At 45.1% G+C, this 21,447-nt stretch overlaps 1 protein-coding gene across 4 annotated transcripts in view; it reads right to left on the bottom strand.

The window, feature by feature from the left end:
* The window catches only part of PRDM11 (PR/SET domain 11), a 236,570-nt gene that overhangs the window by 11,809 nt on the left and 203,314 nt on the right, over positions 1 to 21,447 (bottom strand). For 3 of the 4 annotated variants that reach the window (XM_078684364.1, XM_078684363.1, XM_078684365.1), the window contains one exon: positions 11,243 to 11,884. The exons of the other annotated variant lie outside the window; for it this stretch is intronic. In XM_078684364.1, coding sequence (XP_078540490.1) covers positions 11,243 to 11,884 — 642 coding nt within the window. The remainder of the gene's footprint in view (positions 1 to 11,242; positions 11,885 to 21,447) is intronic. 4 annotated transcript variants of the gene reach the window in all.

The raw sequence follows: 21,447 nt of genomic DNA, 5'->3' as shown, positions 1-21,447 counted from the left end.
AAAATTTCAGTACATTTTATGGCTACAGCGTGGAAAAACGATCAATGCTTCCCCTATATCGATAGGTTGTCTGACTGGCATTTATGAAGAGAAATATTAAGAATAAGAATTGGGGTGTACCCCTGTTACGTAAATAATGGGGTGAAAGGCTTTATGATAAACAAAGGAAAATGCACCTGCCCTTTGGGCACTTCATGTGACATTTTACATATATTAATGGACTGTCAAAAGCTTTTAGATATTTAAATGCAGTTCTTACGACCGATTTTTAATAAGTATGATCTAAAGGATAGGGCCCCGGAAGTAACCCTTATAACAGAATTGAGCCATTTAGATATAGCCGTTGCTATTGGGAAATTCATGCAAAGGGTTAAAGTATTTTTTAATGGTTTTAGAAATGAAATGTAATACTATTGGATGCATTCTGTTATAGGCGAAGCTGAAAGAGAAGCTGAGTGTAGAATGTGATTTTTTTTTTAAAGGTTTTTATTGAAGAAAAACAAGAGAATATACATAAATCGGGTGTCATACTCATAAAACGATTCATCAATAGGTGAGCAAGTATACAATGCGTAGAAAGCAATTTTACCGACGGATGCAATCATGGCAACGAGACATACTTAAAGGGGAAAAACAAACAGCAATCCGACAAAACAGTAGTGCACGAGGTTAGCCCACCCATGATACAGGATATTAAAGACCAAATTAGACACCCGACAAATAAGAAAATCGATACAGGATAATCGACCCATCTCTTGTGAAAGAAGAAAGGAAGAAGAAAAAAAGGCCATAGAACTAAACTAATATAAAATAATAAACCCCTCCCCGTTCCCCCCACCCTACACCTCTGCAATGGCTACGGCCCATCCCCACTAGCAGCGTGCCTGTCGCCCCGGAACTTGTACCTAAAAGAAGGAAAGAAGAAAGTGGAGGAGGGAATATCAGACATGCCCCCGGTCCTCCTTGCCCCCCGCCAGCAGCAACCCACCGCATAAATCTCCAGGATAAGAAAACGCAACAAGTAAAATCAAACGGGGGGGAGCGTGTAAAAACCACCCCCCTCCCGTGCAATCATGAGGTACAATCCCGTGTCAAATGAAGTCGTTTTCCAAACCCATACGGTAAAAGTCAACCCTGGCCGCTACGATTCTTCATGCGAGCCCTATCCATTCGAACCGCCATCACAACAGGAGTATCAAGAAATAGAAAAGTTTCAAAGTCAACACGGAAGGATTGATACCAGGATTGACGTTCACAAAGTCCAAAAGTCAAACAAATTTCACTGCCCACCAGCAATAAGTCAGCAAAGCGTTTTTTATCCATCTGAGAGAAGAGGGGCGAGGTATGAATCCGACAGTCACTGGAGAACTCACACTGAAGTATAGGAATAGTCACATCCGTATCGGGCGACATCGACATAGGGCAAAACACACATCCGATTGTTGCGGGCTCGCTCGCTGCCATCTGGGGGTCGCAAAAAAATTCAAAGTCCAACTTCCGCACAGGGTCCTCGGTAGCAATCGGAGCTCGTTCCGCAGGTAAAGCATCTCGGTTCACAACCAACACAGGGTCGGAGTCCGGTCTCCGGCAGATGTTATCAGCAGTTACAACCATCCTCTGGACGATGGCGGTGACTCGTATGTGGAGCTCCCCAATGGCGGCCATTATAGTATGTAGCGACGGTGGACATTCAGCCCGCTCCATCGCCCCTCACTGAGCGACCGGGCGGGTCTCTGAACCCCGGAGGTCGACTACTCCGGGGCACCAGGCACAGGCAATGCCGATGACAACTGTGGGCACTTCCAAAGCACGATCTCAACACCGTCGCCGCCCGCGAGGAACCAGGCCCATCGACCCCGGGAGCTCAGCGGGTCCCCGGGCAGCGGCTCTCCGACCAGAGCAGTCAATACGTCAAGCCCCCGCAGTTGCGGGTTAAGGCTGCCACCAGATCACCATCCAAAACGGACAAGAAAGACACCACTTCGGGAGACCGGAAGCCACCCACGTCCCGCAGCCGATGTTGTTCAACTCCAACCCGGCTGGGTTAGAACTCGAGGCCCCGGCTTCAACTCCGGGTTAGGCCGAAAATGGCGCACGGCGTATCTTCATCATTTGAGCAGCTAGAAATTCCGGGATCGCACCTTTAGAGTCAGGCGCACTTCAGCTGCGCGGGAGTCCGGTGGGAAATCAGGATGGTAGTCAGGATTTATGAGCAACCGGCGGAGGTCGGCGGAGCCGGGATCTTATGCGGCCATCTTGGTTTCTAGCGTAGCTCCTCCCCCTCTAGAATGTGATTTTTGATGTTTTTTAATGATGTGAGATTTTAGATGTATTTTTAATGTATTGTGAAAATGTTTGAGGATCTTTGGTCCAAATAAACGTGAATAAACTTGAACTTGAAGTCATTAGTGATAGATTAAACGCAGACCTGGGTTAGGCTAACCTATTGAATGATCCTGTTGCTGCAGCAAGCTCAGGGGGCGAGTTGAAGTCTTTGTTCAGCAGCAGTGTTTCGAGATTCAAAGGAGGACAGGAAGGATTGCAACGGAGCTCTCCGAGATGTGAGTTCCAAATCGATGGAGCGTTACCGGACAAAGAGCGCTTTTTTTTCAGTTTCGGAAGAATGAGAAGGAGTGAATCGAAGCTTCAGAGAGCCCGTGTTTTGCCCAATCCCAGTAGTTTCTTTTCTAAATATCTAGGGTTTGTAGTGTAGTCCAGTTATTCAGGCACATCAAGTCTGATTCAGTGCACATTTCAGTAGACCACCCTCTTAGTCTACATGACTGAATGTAGATACCTATAGTGTCAGACTACGGTTTCATTTTGAACTTGCTTCCAGTTGTGAGAGCTCTCTCTCTCTCTCTCTCCCTTGCAAGGTTGAAGTGTTGTGTTACTGCTGTTGACCTGAGACTCCGGAGATTTTGCTGTGCTGACCGATAGGAGGCCCTGCCGGGTTTTGCGAGCAACCCAGGAGAGGGGAGCAGGTAGCAGCAGGAGAACAACGGCGGTGAGCGGCTAGAGAGCGTGGAGAAAGCGCCGGCCGCGGTGAGGTGCGGCACGGCAACCCCGACAACCACGAACCGCGAGCCGAATTGTAGTAAAGTAAAGCCGCCGGAAAAAAGCTACCAAGTCCCGCCAGCCAGGCACTGCCTGTGGATGCTCTGCACCGACGCCGACACTGGGCTGCGACCCGACCGCCCACGTTCACCTCTACCTTCACCTTCAAGGCGGGTGAGTTGGCGTGGGGGCAAGCAGGCGCGGTAGCAGAAGCCGCATCCGCGGGGTGTGCGGGGGGGTGTCTTCTTAGTCATCCAGCGGCCGTGAGCAGCAAATTAAATAGGCAAAAGCAGCGAACGTTAACCCAAAAACCCAAAAGGATTCCAAAGCAGCAAAACTCGGGACTACAGAGTAATAGCAGCAGAAGCCGCCAAACTTTAATTTTAAGGCAGCAGGAGCTGCGAACATCACATTTTTTTAAGCAGCTGACACAATAGAGACTCCGGTTGAGTAACTGGCAGGAGCAAACAAATCTTTTAGAGGCATTTGGAGGTAAATTGTCTGTTTGACTGTACGACAGTGTGGAATTAGAAGCCAGTGGTAGTAACCACTGGCTAGTATTAGTAAGCTCAAAGATCTAGTGCGGGCGGCTCTGTGGCAAATTGACTACCACGGGGATTGAGAGAACAGGCGCACCTTTAACCAGGCAATTTTATCTCTTATGCACATATTGCTAACGGTCAGCTGGTGTAGGAGGATGTCGTTGCAGGCTGAACCTACAGTCAGTGGAAATCAGGGCACCAGTGTTCCGTGGTATAGGAAGTTTTTCCCCCACCCTGATTAAAGCAGGGGTATAACTTGGTTCGAAACTGTACATCTGCACCACAAGCAAGAAAAATAAACCCAAAAGCAAACGCCTAAATTGAAAGTAAAAATGAGGTCTGGGAGATCCAGAAAACAAGTGACACAAAAAGTGGGCAAGCAAGGTGGGAAGAAACCAAAGGAGTTGGATGAGTCACCGGAGAAAACAATTCAAGAAAAAACAAGCGCCTTAATTCCCTTACAATATTCAATATTTGGAAAACCGGCTACCAACAGAAAATTCATGCTTTTAAAAGATCCCACGACAGCCATCTTCTCAGAAACAGTCCAATAGGAGGGCCTTCCGAACCCATTAACACCTCAAAAAAATCATTTAAGGTCGGAGAACAACAACTTGGAGAGCAAAAACAAACCGAATAATGTCACTTAGTCATGAAAGCACAAGTTCATGCCACTGATTTCTCTGACTATTCACATTCAACAACAAAATCAGTTATAAATCTAGTACCATTTAAACAAACGTCTGAATAGATACATTTGGAAATTTCAGATAGCCTCAAATCTGCAAGTACTAAACATAACAATTCATGGTTGCACTCAATTTTATTAACAAACAATACGGATCTCCTGCAGGCTCTGGAAGTCTAAAATACCAATGTCCTAGAGAATAGAAAGGGTAGAGAATCAATAGGAAAAAGGACAGAGCCCACGCATCCAATTATTGAATAATTCTAACACACTACAAGACATGAATACCAGTAGGAAATGCTTCCATATTTTCGAAACAAAAAAAGTCAATATAGGTCCAGAAATGCCATGTATACAAATAGACCAAAGATCTACAGCAGAGGAAGAGTGTCAACAAGAGGATCATACCCATTTGACATCATTAAGTCATAGTATACAAAAGGATGAATCACTTAATATGATGCAGATAAATCAAAATCAAAACCTATGTGATTTGAAACGAACCCTCGCGAAGTGACTAACCACTAGCAGGAATAATCCAGTGCAAACAACGGGCAGCTCAGATATGGAGCAAAGATATCCCCCACATGAGGTGGAAAAGAAGGAAAACTATACAACCAGAATCAATAATCCAGCAGGGGATTTCCCAGGAAAGTAACAAAGAGAGACAGCAGAACAGACTCAAGAGAAGCGATCATTGGATTGCAGGAGTAACGCTGTGGAAAGAAAAGGCATCACAGAGCTGGAGCGTATAACTTTCTCAAAAGAGAAGGTGTCGAAGGAAAAATTGATAACTAAAATCAACACAAACAGGTGACAGATACTAAAGTAATCAAAGATAATTATCAGAACTTACCCCAATGAAGCAATCATTTGATGATAGGAATAACCCAGTGCAAATAAAGGGCATCACTGAGAGGGAGAACACAATACCTCCGGTAGAAGATGTACCCAAGGAAAACATTATAATTAAAATCAACAAGCGGACAGGTGATAGACATGGAACCAGTCAAAGAGAGGCACTTCAATGCACGGAACCAAGAGTCAAACATCCGGGAAACAATCAAGAAAATAGTTGTAAAAAACAGATCATATTGACCCCCAACTATATCTTTCATGGGCAACAAGACTTCCTCAATAGAGGGAACTTATTAAAACTAATAGCTGAAATTTCTACCTTAAAGCATTTGACCACCTCAGACCTGCTGTCAATTGAATTTATCGAGAAAGAAGAAAAAAGTAGTATGGAAAAAACACTATTGACCTTGAAAAATGAAGAAATAGTAGCGCTAATAATGAATGCCAGACAAGAGTTTGAAATTTGGGGTATCACAATGACAAGACCAACAAAGAGACGATATCCCTCACCCCTACTAACTGAGCCAAAGATTCCAAAAAAAGAACTACAGAACGTACCTGTGTATGCAGTACTACAAAACGCAAGAGGAAAAACAAACCCCGCTAAAGATGTCACGGAGAGTCCTACTATACAACAAGATGGCAACAAATGGAATTGGATGGCCACAGCCTTAAATGTTCGGAATACGGAACGACTTGCCACAAAGGGCAAAGGCACCATTAACAGTACCGTAGAATTCCTATCTTGGAACATTGCTGGTTCTAAAAAGGAATTAGAGGAAGATAACGCCCCAGCATATTGGGAATATTATGACATCATCACCCTGCAAGAAACATGGATGATGGAGTGTAAGGATGTAGCCAACTATACACTCCACCAAGTAAAGGCAACCAGAACACACAATTATGGTAGGCCGAAGGGTGGCTTAGCAACCTATATATCAACCGCGATAAATATAAATACAGAACAACTACCGAGTATGACATCTGACCAACAAGTAATTAAAATGGTTCAGGGGCATAAAAATCAAACAACAGTAATATTAATAAATCTCTACATTCATCCAAATGCGAGAAAAAAGGAGGCACAATGCGAAAAACTGATGTCATTAGTGACTTCTATAAGGTTTGAAAATCCAGAGTGGGAGATAATAATAACCGGCAATTTCAATTCATATTTAATCCATATACGAGATGATGATGACCAGCTGATAGCGGACAACGAGCAATGGTCTGTTCCTCCACAATCATCCTCATTAATAAAGAGACAGGACTCCAAAAGGCACTCGCATGAGTGAGTCAGTAATGCCGGCAAAAAAATCTCTCATGCCGTTAATGTGTGGGCTGCCGGGAGATTATGAGAGTTTATGTAGAACAAGATGAAGGAATAGCTAAGAAGAGTGAAAGGGTCGAAATGAGAGGGTAGTATATGTTTGTAATAGTCTATATGTTTATAGAGAACAGTGGGGGCTAGAGATGAATAACAGAATGATGCCATTAAGTATCAGGGGTTCTTGAAAGAGTTGTAACAATCATGCAAAGATAAAGTGATAGAGCTCGTATGAGTGGCCCCCCTTGGAGTAATAGCAAAAAGACAGTTTATGCACATTATGTCTATATGCGGACATAAGCTCACTGAATAGAAACATCCTTGTTGACGGTTATTCTTTACCTAAAATAAATGGGTTTATTTATTTAGAAGTTTTATATAGACACAAAGTTATCTGAGCGCTTTACATCAATGCATGTTCATTACCAATAACGAGTACAAGTACATCTGAGATAAGATCAACATAAGTCAATGATTGCGCAAGAGGGAGGTAAAGAACCAGGGGAGGGATACAGGGAGAACTAGTGGTTGAGTTAATTTCTTCATGGCTGATTGACCTCTTGTTAGTTGAGATGTTGGTTGAGGAGGAGATCTTTTAGCTGTCTCTTGAAGCTCAGGGATTTGTGCTCCAGTTGGAACACCCCCTTGGGTGATTGGTGCGCCATACAAGTCAACATAACAGGGTGCACAGAGTCAGACCAGAAGGCCTGAGTGCAATTGATGCCTGTGTGTGTATGTATAATAGTTTCAACGCGCAAGGCTCTGATATATGAATATAAACTTTACCCCTACGTGGCTGAGTTCTGATAGATTTGTCGTGAGCTCCAAGGGGAAACTGCTACCTTTATGTACGTATCTTTCCTAAATCACTGTACCTCAGGTTTGCCAAAGGTGCTCTCTGCATAAGTAGCAAGAACTCCCAAGGAGGACGCAAAGCACTGGTCAACTCACCCATCTCCCTAGATAGCTCAAACACAGCTATGGCCATGTTTCCTTGAGTTTTAATTACAAGTTAGTTCCTTCAACACTACATTATTTTTCCTCAACGTGTAATGGTAAGGGCACCTGAGAAGAGGGCCTCTTTGTAGGAACTCTTCGGTTTGAGAACCTTTCACCCTTTTAGATAGTGAATGCTGTGATGATATATTGGAGTGGGACAAACGGAGTCTGTGCTACTTTCGTCCCTGAGGCGGATATCATTCAGTTTATGAAGACATTCTGCCAGCTCCAAACGACCCCAGTACCCTATGCAGGAATATAAATGTTGAGTTCTAGTGGACTCAGGCAACCTCTAGTTAGTGCAAGGCTTAGTTACCTGTATATAATAGTATAACAAACCCTACCAGTACCCAGGCTATATAAAAGTACATTAGTAAGGATTTGATGCACAGGATACATAAAGAACCTTCTACTCTCCAGTTCTCTTACAGGAGCAAGCCTAGGTTGTGCACAGACCTGCTGATTAGCACAGGTTACATAGTGGCTTAAACAAGGGTATGACTTCCTGTCCTGGTTTAATAGTAAACAAGCTACTACAGAATGGGATTCCACTTCAGAAGAGGAGGACCAGACAGATGAATGGACAAGACAGAGCTCATTTGGTCCTCGTGGTGTGCAGGAGCTCTCGCACTCCGCCACAGCGCTCCTGGATTCTTGCTGGCGCAGGTACAATTCCTACAGCCCTGGATACTTCCCCCGGCGAAAGCATTATGTTGCTCTGAATATGTTCATGCTGGAGAGTTACAGTTTACCGGAGTATATTCTCTTTATGGCTACATGTGGGTTTCCATATCAGAATGTAAATGGTGAGTTTAGCATTTACATGGAAGAGATTTTGACAGTGACTTGATACACTTGAGAATCAACAAGAGGTCATACACAGTGCATGTAAAAAGTGCAGTAGCATGCGATGGTGGCACAAATTCCACAGCAGGAGAGGGCCAAACAGTGCCCACCCTCAAGCTCAAATCTAGTGGTAGGCAGCATAGAATTACCTGGCGGTGGGAAACTGGCCAGATGCCTAAGGCCAACTACAAGAAATGATGGACTTTGGTTTGCATCCTCCTTCTAAGAAAGACTGTGGGATTCAAGAGGACTGGAAACAAAACTGGTGTATTAACTTCTGAAATAAACCCTGGTAGGAAGACAATGAGTTCTAAAGAACAGCCTCATCCATGTCAAACACTGATGTTCTGCAGCATAGGAACACTGTTCTTTCTTGCAGAACTAATTGCATCTGTAAAGGCTACTTTATAGGTCACATTCACTGAAGAAGACCTAGGTAGAGGCTTAACTCTGATTCACAAAGCTGAGATCTAATGATAGAGCCATTTGCTCCAACAGATGAACTGCGTAAAAACAGACCACAAGAACACATTCTACCAGGTCTTTTTAATTTAAGTGGTATCAGAAGAAAGACCCATTGAAATGAATGAGCCTTGAAGACCTGCAAGGAAGGTGAGTGAAATATACGACTGCAACTCCTATCACGCACACAAAGGCCTTCGCTCTTTGACACAACAATGAAAACACCTGAACAAACAACACATTTCAGAAGGTCTCTTCAATTTTCTAATTATATTTCCAAATAGCTTTCTCCCGAAGGTCATCCTTGGAGATCGCTCTGCACCGGAGGAGTAACACCTCATCTGGCAGTGGAGAACTTATGGGTCTCCTTATCACACCTTACAGGTTTGTGCTTATTCTTCTAAGCAGGACACTACACACGGAAGATGTTCAAAGGCAGTCATCCCCTGTGAGATAAAGCTGGGTGAGGAGCAGAAACCTAGCTCTCAGTGATGGCAGCGCTCAACAAAGAAGATGGTAAAGAATGTAAAGTGCCTTGGGCGGTAAAACATTCAACATGTGATGAGGAACAGCAGGCAGAAGAGACCAGGTCAAGTAACACAAATGTCTTCACTGGTCTGCACCCTTGTAGGGCAGGTGAAGCAAAGCAAAAGCAAGGCCGGTATAGGGGGTAATTCATTGGGCAGGTGGGAGAAAGAGGGATGATGAGATGCCCAGACCCTGAAGGGCAACAGCCCGACTATGAGGACTACTCTACCTTACGGGCCTGTAGAGGTGACAATATGCAGTCACCCGATCCATAAAGGGTTGCAAGATAAATTCACCAACACACGTACTCCACCATGATCGCAGGCCCGCAATGTCCACTGGACTCAAAGGGCTTCAGCACCCCCGATGTGTTTGGCAGCCCGGCTGAGACAGCTACCCGGGCAAACACACAGCCGCATCCCAGTATTTCACAGGTCTTTAAAAGACCATTTACTTGCTAACGAGGCTTGGTTGTGTTTTCACCCCTTCTTAGAGCCCCTGCATCTCCACTCTGCATATTGCTGGAAGAATCAGCCCCCTCCCCCACCCCCAAAATATTTAGTAGCCCCACGCGAAATTTGGCTCTAGTTGCGCCTCTGGGTTATAGCACATCCAATGTTTCATTTTGTGATTCCAAGAGGTGCCCTCTGCCTACCTAGCGCTCCTGGAGACCTTGGTATTTTATTTGTGGACATGCATCCTTTGACTGGAATTCTTCTGTCCCTTCTGGGAAGAGCAGCTGCCGACTTTGCCACTGTTTAAAATAGGAATAGGACATGACCTGGAAACACAGTAAAGTTCAGCTTCTATGCCCTGCCTCCCTTGTGATCTTTTTTACCAAATGTGTACTATTAATAGTAGGGAGCGGGAAGCTTCATAGCTCGGTTTCGCACTTTTTAAACAAACTGGCCCTCTCTAACACTTCTTGCACCCCACTTCCCCCATACATGGGACCGCCGGCTCTTTCCCTACCCAAACAACCTCCAGGAATGTGAGTGTAGATGAATCAACGAGAAATAACGGCTGTCCACAAATGGCAGGGGCTCACCTGCTGTTGAGTTCCCAAACGGAAAACTCGCGTTATAGCATAGTCGCTTACGGGCTATCCCAGTATGTGGGCTGGCTCTTAGCCTGTACTGTTCGTTGTCCATGAGACACTGTATTACAGACCAGGTACCATGCTTAGTGTGTGATTTCCCTTCTGGGAGATACTTTCAGCCTGGTGTTCCGCTGATGGGGAGACAGGGCTATCTCAAGGACTTCCTTGTATGCTGGTCCTCAAATAACAGGCACACTGCGTGGAATCACCAGAGCCGTCACCCCATGCTTTTATCAGCTAGAATGCAGTCAATGTCTTCCCCTGAACAGCTTTATTATCAGTATTCATCATTTCACAAATGTTTTAACTCTTACCAGATTTCTTCAAGTGCGACCATCAGGTAACAAGGGTAGTTGAGTTTGATGGCCAAAAGAGAGACTAACATGGATTACTACTTAAACAACACATTTAGAGGTATCTCAAAGTATCTCATATTTTGTGCACGCTTGTGTTAGTGCTGATAGTGGTGCTTCCTAAGGAACAATTTGTCAGGATAGTGGATATACATTAGTCCTGGTATGCTGGTGGGATAAGTTAAGCTGACTAGTTCTGCCTGCACAAATCCATCACTACGTCAATCCTGTGGTCTTCCTAGCACGTCACACCTAGTATCACGTGAGCAAGACAACAGATGATGTAACAGAGATACGCACTTGTATTCGCCTACAATTTTATGGAGTAAAACGTGAAACCCATATTATACCAGAAGAAATTTGCAGTTCTAAATCAGGGCATACACCACTGAACAACAGCAGCTGGGACTTCTGCACTTCATTGGAAACAACCACCATTGCAGAAAGAAAACAAGAATTATTTTATCTTACATGACTTACCGGGGGGGTCACGCAGCTCGTGAAGCTCAGGGGTTGAAGGTTGAGGTTCAGCAGTTTCCGGTGTCTTACCAGACCTCAAGAGGTCGAGTTCTGCTTGAAGTTCTATGATCTTCTTCTTCAGCCGAATACAGTTCGGACAGAAGGAAGTTGTGGGGGTGTCATTGCAGTCCCTGGATGGAGTTATGCCCTCAGTCGGGATCTCAGTTTTCACTTGGATATCATCATCTTCATCTTCAGGGAGACTATGCTCTCTAGCAGCCCCAAATGGGAGGCAGTTAAGAGGGACTTTCGGCTCTGCCTCCCCACACTTGTTCCTGAGTTTTGGGGCACTTAGTCGCGTTACCATTCCATATCTGTCACTGACATCCTCAGACTGGTATTTGGGTGTCTTGGAAGAGAGGGGGCTGCTTGTGGCAAACGGGCTATCGCCCATTTTCGCTGACTCCAGAGAGGCTTCCAGAACATCTTTAAAGATGAGGTCTATCTTCTTTCTCTTGGCCTGAGGGTGAGCCTCCCCGTCCTCACTGCCCCGTTTACAGAAGCTCTTGCCTTGCTTTAAGGTGGCCAGCTGGAAAGGTTCTCTTGCTTCCTCTTGGCTCCCCAAAGATTTGTTTGGCTTTTCCCTCAGTGATTTTCTATGTCCTGGAACGGAAAATTTGAGGGGGATTATCAGGGGAAACTCAGCAATGCTTATCAAATTAAAAGCCAAGAAATACAGATAGACCTCACCTAGAAAAACATTCTGGGAGCCATCACTGGCAACCTGTATCATGAGACACTAGAGTTGAGCAGTTCTAGAGCAGGAGTGACCTCAAAAGGGGAGCGCACATCGATGCGCACAGCATGGAAAAGAGGCTGTGTTCCTGCCCCAGCTTACCCCGGTAACTTGCTAGAACACTTGTTGTCTCCCACTTCATATTACATTATAAAGGTCATTTATCTTCAGACTAACACAACAGTCCACTGTCGTGTAGCTCCTACAAATCTATATAGGATCTGCCTGTTTAGACAACATACCCAGAGGAATTGGCGTCCAGACACCCCCCAAAGGATATGTTCGCCTATAGACCAGCCAGCTCACAGTCCCACTATAAACTCCACAACCTCACCAAGGAGCCAATAGTTTCTTGTCAACTATCAAACATGACAACTCTGACCCCTCAGGGATCGTGGAAACAATATAGAACTTTTCGCTCAGTTACTCGTGCGATACACAGAATAAACAGTGGGGATGTTTTCAATAAGTATTTATTAAACCAGTGTCATTTTCGTATAAAATACGCGTGCTGCAATAACCATTAGACAGAAACAGATGTATACGATTATAAGCACCAACAGAGTAAATAAAATGTAGAATGCTACCAAGGTGCTAAAACAGTGAATATATGCTGGCATATAGATACATAGCAATAATCACGAGTACTCCTATGATGCAAACCCTAACTAGATATACCTAAGTGTACCTACCATGTACGTAGGTGTATAGCCAAGAATCCCCCTAGGAAAGAGCCAACCCCATTACCTGATGGGAGAGGACGAAGAACCCTGGCTTGGTCTCGAGCTGGACACCCAGAAAGAGATGTCAGACCACGGCGTGCTGCAGTGTCTGTGTGCAGGGACTACAGAGTCTTGTCTCAGCATGAAGCTTCTCCTCTGGTTTGCCCAACAAAGATGTGGTACTTATATACACGAAAGGTACCCTCAGGGGTTCCAACTAGATGCGTCATGGTACAGTGGGCCTGTCAACCAAGGATGATGATAGTGGTGGCTTTTGTGCAGAGTTATTATGTAGAAGATGGTAATCCTGCAGTGAAACGAAGAATCCTCTTGCATAATAAAGGAGGCTAGTTTTCAAAGAAAACCACATGATATTTATTAAGCATCTAAGTAGGTAAAAGGTCAGCGTCAGAGCTGTCATGTAGAGCAAGGTAGGACACATTTAGGTAAAAGGTTGTGCAACTATCCATGTCTATATTGGGCACATTGGGACTCATAACATCATTGTCTGTAATTTAATATTTCTTCTCAAATTCCATGTTCAGAGCCCTTCACACCAAAAAAAGCATATTACTCATGCCATGCATCGAGAACAGAACTTTTTTGCAACTAGGCAAGCTGAAACAATCTGTAACAGACTGAGTTTGAACTTAAGAGCATGGTATTCATACATAAAACAGTAAAAAAATACAAATCATGCACATCTAAAAAATGGCCATTATTCTTCAGATAAGAATGCAAATTCTATAAAGATCTTGTGTAGCTTACAACAATCCCACTGGACTCCTGCTGCACGATGGAGTGCTTGATACATCTACTCACCTCCTCAAGAGTCTTGCTTCCTGAATTTTAAAGATGTAGGTCTGTGAGGCAGCATGTGTTCCGTGTGTTTCTCCAGAGCCTGGACCCAATGAACCTTAGTGAGCCAGTAGTCGATGGCTGCCACCAGTCCACTGCCCAGATGCATACCCCCAGTGAAGTGCCCTACAATGCCTAGCAGCCAGATGTACCACAATAACAAAGCAACCCCCGCCCCCCTTGACTCCAGCAATTCTTGCTACAACATGTTACTTTGGTAAGGCCTTGGTATAACCAATAAAGACCATTTACTTAATGCACGCTATGAGCTGTGAATGGACAAAAATATTCAATGATGAAAACAGAAATGATTGTATAACAATTTAAGTAGTATATCTTACTGGAAAATGTTCAAACGTCGAAATTAGTTGTTTCCAATTAATGTTTAGGAGGCAAAATCGAAGTGAGGGGCTATTGTAAATGTGTGTCCCTTACAAAGGCATTTCCACCTCACTGGGTCTGCAAGAGTTCTGCAGTTATACGAGGGACAGCTACAACATCTGAGCAGTGGGACAGATGACATGTGTGCCAGATGTTGAGCTGCCGCCCCCTTCTATCTCAGGCCACAGACCATTTCATAGCAGCTTCTGGTATTGAAACCGAGTAAACATCTGCAACAACAGTGTTCAGCTTGAAGGGCTTCTAGAGTAGTAAACTGTTCATTATACTGCCACCTAGTGGATGAGCCTGAGAAAACAGGTTCTTTTAGGTGCTCAACGCAGACCTGGTCAGAGGGAGTCATTACCACAAAGCTCTCTACCAGGAGATTAAGTAGAGATTGGGGAGAGGATGTAGCCTTAAGGCAAGAGCGGTCAACCTCGAATACGGGGAACCGGGTTAGAGTCTCGGCAACAACGCTCAATATCCAGTGATACGGGGCAAATCACAATCTCACCGTGCCTAACAAAAATTAATGTGTCCTTGAAGTAGCAGAAAGGATCACGCACAGTAAAGTAGGTTGAGGAGTGTATGTCCAGGTTTATTTCTCAGCAATAAGAAACCCATCCAGGTCCCCAGCCATTCACAGGTAACAACTCACTTATTCTATAACCTGGGGAACCAACACCCAGTATGGAATTTTAGGTAACCATGGCATCATGACATCAGAAGAAGGATATGCCTGAGATGCCACACACCCTTCCCCGTTAACACAGTGAAAAAAGAAAGGAATGACTGGAGAGAAGGGGAGAGGAGAGAAGTGAGGAAATGAAAAGGGACATAGAGCACAAAAGAAGTTTTAACAATAAAGAGCATATCTTATGATACCTAGTCCTTTAACGAACAATCCTAGAGGACGAGCGTGAGGTAACAAAAGAGGCAGCAGCAGCATTTTCACTAACAGGAGCACCATCAGTAGACACAGGCCCTTTGTACACTGCAACTCTGTTCAAATTCCAATTTCAGTGATCCTGGGTCCTAACAGCGTTTTTGAAAACCTTAGTGACACATATGGGTTTAGAGAACTTAACCTTGGAACCAGGTGGCTTGATAACAACCAAATCACCCACCTTCACCACAGTGCCCTTAGTGGATTATTGGGATTCAAAGTACAACTTCCTAGACAAGCACTTGGCTTCTTCCCTCATGCGCCAGTCAGGAGAGACATTCTTAGACGTACAGAATGACTCCTCTAGATTCCTCACCCAAGAGGGTTCAACAATGGTACACAGGGATCTACCTTTTAAGAGAACAAAAGGACTTACCAGTCATACTGTGTGGGGTCACCCTATATGTCTCGACTTTTTTAAGAACCTCCTCTTGGCAATTGAGGCTAGAGCTTATGGCCCAAGAGCTGGTTTCCTTTAACACGCTATTGAACCTTTCCACCATTCCTTTGGTTTCTGGGTGGTAAAGGGAGCATCTCTTGTGCCTGACGCCGCGTTCTTTCCAAAAACACTCCATCTCTTGTGAGACAAACTGCACTCCATTATCAGTGAGGATGACTTCGGGATACCCCTCCTTAGCCATGAGAGTCTCCAGAAACCTTATTACATTCACAGTCTCTATGCTAGAGGTGACGTGAATCTCTGGCCACCTCGAAAATAAATCTATGAGCACCAAGATGAAGACATGTCGACCATCGGAACGAATAAGCCCAAGTATATCTAAGGCCACTTCCTTCCAGGATCCACAGAGAAGTTCCCTGATCACCATGGGCTGCACCCTCACCAACTTAGAATTTTCCCTTGTCGCACACACCATGCAGTCCCTTATGACTCTTTCAACATGTATCCATGCCCGCCCACCAATAAGAGGAGCAGAGCCTCTCTTTATTTTTGGACATTCCAGAACTGGACTTGTGAGCCAAATCAATTAAAACTTTTTTAGCTTCTTGATGGCCCAGAACACTGCCAAAGCCTCACGTTTAATGACGGAGTATCGCAACTCGGCCTCCTTGAGCCCTCGAGAAACAAACATCATAGTTTTCATGCCCCCTTCACCTTCCTGTTGAAGACGACCCCTAAACCTTTGTGACTGGCATCAGTCGTAATGATGGGTGTCTTAGATGGGGCAACACTTTTAAGCTTGGGAGCATCACTAAGTTTTCTTTTGAGAGAGACAAACTCCTGCTCACAATCTTCATTCCATTTGAATTCAACACCTTTGCTTAAGAGCCCCCTCATGTTGGCACTAAGCTTAGCAACATTTCCAAAAAACTTATTATAATATTCGACCATCCCAATGAATTTCATAAATTCCTCCCTACAAGTGGGAACACACATGCGGACAATGGTATCCACCAGATTGGACTTAGGACACACTGTTTATGGTGAGGGAATTATGCCAAAGTAGTGGATAGTAGAGGTACCAAACTGACATTTCTCAGGTTTAATGGTGAGGTTTGCTTCTTCAAATCTACCCAAAACAACATTAAGACGCTCTACATGTTCTTTATAATCTTTGCCAAACACCAGAATGTCATCATGGTAGACACAGACCCCTTCACAGCCTTTAAGTATCTTTTACATGGCTTGTTGAAAGACAGATGCTGCAGACACAATGCCAAACAGCATCCTCATGAATCTGAATGTGCCAAATGGAGTTATGAAGGCCGTGTAGTCCCTTGCAGTTTCAGCTAGTTCAATCTGGTGATAGGTCGAGGCCAAGTCAATAGTGCTGAATACCTATGGCTCCATCGAACAAGAACAACAATTCTGAGATATTCTGGAGTGGATAACGATCAACTATAACACATTTGTTTAGATGTCTCAAGTCCATACACAAGCTGAGGGATCCATTGGCCTTACGAGCTGCAACCACCGGAGCCAACCAATCAGTCCCTTCAACCTCTTTAATTATCCCACTCTGTTTGAGCTTGTAAATGTAAATGTAAATGTAATTTTGCACTTGCATAGCGCCTATCACCCAGGGGTCTCTAAGCGCTGTACGAATACCGCTGTGGAACCCTTCCTGGCCTGTTCCTGTGAGGTGTCCACTCCTGGGCACCCCCAAGGTGAAGCCAGGCATCCTAGCGTTGTTAGGGCCGGTGTGGAGATTAAGCAAGCTATTGCCCAGAGATGCAGAGTGGAACTCATGATTAGAATAGGCACCGAGGCGAGAATGATCAGGTCCAAGGAAATTGAGCCCAAGACCCGCCGAGGGGGGAATTGAACCCTGGTCCGGGCCAGACTTCTGCCTCAGGGTCTGCCGCTCTAATCGATGAGCCACACTTCTCCACTTGTCCAATTCTCTCTTCATTTCTTCCCTCACGGCCAAGGGTGCACTTCTCACCTTGTAGGTAGAGGGTTGTGAATCAAGACGCAGACGTTTTTCAAGTTTGACGCCTTTGAGACAACCAAGTTCATCCCAAAACACATTAGGAAAACTCTGCTTGATCCGGGTTTGATACTACCATCATAGTTTTCCTGAACAGTATTGACTTCCCTCTTTAGCTTGATGGGGAACATGCTACTCGGGTCAAGCTTGACACCCAAGTCCCCTTGTTGGTACCAGCTGATTATGCAGTCCCCTTTCTCCGACACATAAATCTTGCCAGAGGCGTAACGTTCCTGGTACTCAATGAGCCCAATGAAGTAACCACATAGGGGTATCGGCTCCCCGCCATAGGCTAAGGGATGTATATCAGATTTGATTAGTGAAGTCTTGTGAGCCAGTTTGTTTTGGTAAAACACTTGAGATCATGGTGATCTTAGCACCCGAGTCAAAAAGAACCTTGGCAGGTTCACCTTTCACCTGAATGGTATCAATGGGGCCAGATTTATGTTGTACACCAGAATCCACTTGGACCACAATCTGACCACAGACAAAATCTTCCTCAGGATTCTCTGCCTCTACACACTTGACCTTAGAGGTGATCATCTTGGTTTTACAAACTATAGCAAGATGCCCCTTCTTTTTGCATTTAAAACAAATTACATTCAAGGCAGGACATTTCTTATCATTTGCCAAGTGGCCAATGTTATCGCACCTATAACATTTTAGAACAAAAGGTTAACTTTTACTTTTACCCACACTTTTAGGTTTAGATATGGTTTTTGCCTCTTACTTGACAACTTGAACTGCTGCCTGCTTGTCCCTTTGTATGGTGCCAACACACATTAACGATTGTTCGACCCTTTTTGCTACTTGGATTACCTCATCTAAGAAGGGTTCATCCCACAACCCAAGCTCCGCTTGGATCCTTTCTATGTTGCATCCCAACATGAATTGGTCTTGGATCCTTTCATCCAACAGTTCCGCAAACTTACAGGATGAAGCAAGCTTTCTAAGTTGAGTGATGTATCCTTCAACAGTCTTGCCTTCATTTTGCAACCTTGAGATCTTTCTAGTATGGTGCTAACTTTAGGTAAGTACTGCTTGTCGAGCTTATTCATGCAGATTTCAAACTCATTTAGGTCTCTTGCTTCTGCATCACTGAGTTCAGGAAGGTGATCAAAAACGTCTTGCCCTTCTGAGCCTAAGCAGTGAAGCAGGAGGAAAGATATACACTCTGCACTCAAACTTACCCCACATACTCTTGCATAACGCTCAAAGACCCTTTTCCATTTCTGTTATTTAATGGGAGGATCCCCAGGTGACATCAGAAAGAAGGGATTATCAGTTACATTCTGCATGCTTAACTTTAAAACAAACTTGAAAACTCAAAAAGAGAAAGCTTGTTTAAAATTGCCACAGAAAAATCACAATGTAAAAGGTAAAGTTCCACAGTTTACAAGTCTCAAAGGAGCATTGTGATACACTGGTCTTGATCAATGTGCTTGTGTGCGTGCCACCGATGTGGCATGCAGGGTAGAGGTACAACCGATTGAACCCTCCTCCAAACGTATTAAGCAATTGTGTGCATGTCACAGAAGTGGCACGCAGAGTAGAAGTAATTAAAAAGTGTGTGTGTGCGCGTCACAGATGTGGGTCGCAGAAGAGAGGTAGAATCGCTTGAACTCTCCTTCAAACGTAATTGGCAAATGTGTGCGTGTCACAAAAGAACAAGTTACTTACCTTCGGTAACGCTTTTTCTGGTAGATACAATATCTGCCATGTGGATTCCTCACCTTGTGAATATCCCCTTGCGTCAGCAACATTCGGAAATTCTTTTTGTAGCTTCGCGCCGACGTGGACTTGGACGTCATGGAGACACGGCATCGCACGCGACCCCGCTGACGTCACCGACGCCTATAATAGGCCTACGCCGGCGTGATGACATCAGTTCCGGCCTTTTTTCCGTGCCTTTGAGGCACACGGACGGACCAATGACAGTAAACATATGCACAGTATACGCAGTATAGATATCAAGGTAACACACACAGTGTGAAGCAAATGCAACAAAACATTTGAAATAAACAACTCCTCGACAATAAAATAAATACATTACAGAAAACTCTGGCATAAAAGAGTGGACAACAGGGAGGCGGGTGGGTCAGTGAGGAATCCACAGGCAGATATTGTATCTACCAGAAAAAGCGTTACCGAAGGTAAGTAACTTGTTCTTCTGATAGATACATCTGCCGTGTGGATTCCTCACCTTGTGAATAGAGTTCCACAGCAGTCCCCACTCCCGGAGGAGGGCGTCCACTCTTCTAAACCAGGAAATCCTGGAGGACAGAGCGCGCAAAGTGGCCGTCTCTCCTCACCTCGGTATCCAAGCAGTAATGCTTTGCGAAAGTGTGGAGGGAAGACCAAGTTGCCGCTCTACAAATATCCTCTACAGGAACACCTCTAGCCAATGCTGAGGTTGAAGACTTAGCTCTTGTAGAATGAGCCCTTATACCCTCTGGTGGTTCCTTACCGACCAAAGAGTAGCAGATCTTTATACAGAGGACGATCCATCTTGATAAAGTTCTTATATGGACCGCTCTTCCTCTCTTGCAGCCAGCAAAGCCAATGAAGAGCTGGTCATCCAACCGACAGTCTTTAGTTCTGTCCAGGTAAAAAGACACCGCCCTCTTTGGGTCCAGACTGTGTAATCTCTCCTCCTCCTTGGAAGGGTGTGGGGGAGGATAAAAGGTAGGGAGGGTAACAGATTGACCAAGGTGGAAAGGAGTAACCACCTTAGGCAGAAAAGTAGCCCTGGTCCTAAGAACCATTCGATCAGCATGAATGGACAAGGAAGGGGGCTTGGAACTAAGAGCTTGAAGCTCACTTACCCTCCTTGCCGAGGTTATTGCAACAAGGAAGACTGTCTTAAGAGTCAAAAGCCTCATAGGACATTTGTGAAGAGGCTCAAAGGGAGCACCCATCAAAAAGGTCAAGACAAGATTTAATTCCCACTGAGGCACAATAAAAGGAACAGGAGGGAACTTATTTGTGAGACCCTTTAAAAACCTTAAAACTACAGGAGATTTGAAAAGAGAAGGCTGATCAGGCAAACAGAGAAATGCCGCCAGCACAAAAAGATAGCCCTTAACTGTGACAACAGCAAGCCCTTGCTGCGCCAGAGAAAGGGCAAACTGAAGAACATCAGACAAATGGGCTCTCAAAGGGTCAATAGATTTTCCTCCACACCAAGTGACAAATTTTGACCATCTATAAGAATAGATGGACTTAGTGGAGTCACGCCTGCAACGGATACTGGAGACTGCAGAATGACAGGCAGTGAGCATTCTCGCGAGTGGCAAACAGGTCCACCTGAGGAGTCCCCCACGTCCGAAAGACGTGACGAACCACCTCCGGGTGAAGCCTCTACTCGTGGTCGGCTGAGAACTGCCGACTGAGACTGTCTGCACGCACGTTCAGAACTCCGGCCAGATGATTCGCCATCAGACAAATCTGATGGTCCTGAACCCAGGAACAGAGACGCAGAGCCTCTCTGCAGAGACACTGCGACCCCACTCCTCCCTGCTTGTTGATGTACCACATCGCTGTCGTGTTGTCCGTTAGGACCTGGACCGAACGACCGAGAAGGGAAGGGAGGAAGGCCTTGAGCGCCAAACGTATCACCCGCAATTCTAGAAGGTTGATGTGAAGCAACCTTTCCTCTGGAGACCAAAGACCCTTGACCTCCAGATCCCCCAGATGAGCACCCCACCCTAGAGTGGATGCATCCGTTATCACTGTGGCCACCGGAGGAGGCAGCTGAAAAGGCTTCCCCTGAGACAGGTTGCCTTCCACGCCCCACCAAGACAGATCCGCCGCAGCTTCTCTGGAGATCCTCACTGACTCCCTGAGATCTCCGTTGTGTTGATACCACTGCCTGCGGACGCACCACTGGAGCGCCCTCATGTGCCAGCGTGCATGGTTGACCAACAGAATGCATGAAGCCATCAGACCGAGCAAGCGAAGGACCTTCAGGACTGGAACAACCGCTCCATTGTAAAATAAAGGAATAATTTCCTGTATGTCGCGAATCCTTTGAGGAGGAGGGAATGCACGACATACAGTTGTGTCCAGTGTAG

This window comes from Lissotriton helveticus, chromosome 3_2 (genome assembly GCF_964261635.1).
Source record: "Lissotriton helveticus chromosome 3_2, aLisHel1.1, whole genome shotgun sequence".
Classification (NCBI taxonomy): domain Eukaryota; kingdom Metazoa; phylum Chordata; class Amphibia; order Caudata; family Salamandridae; genus Lissotriton; species Lissotriton helveticus.
Note: the sequence above shows the minus strand (reverse complement) of the source record. Positions and strands in the feature narration are given on the sequence as shown.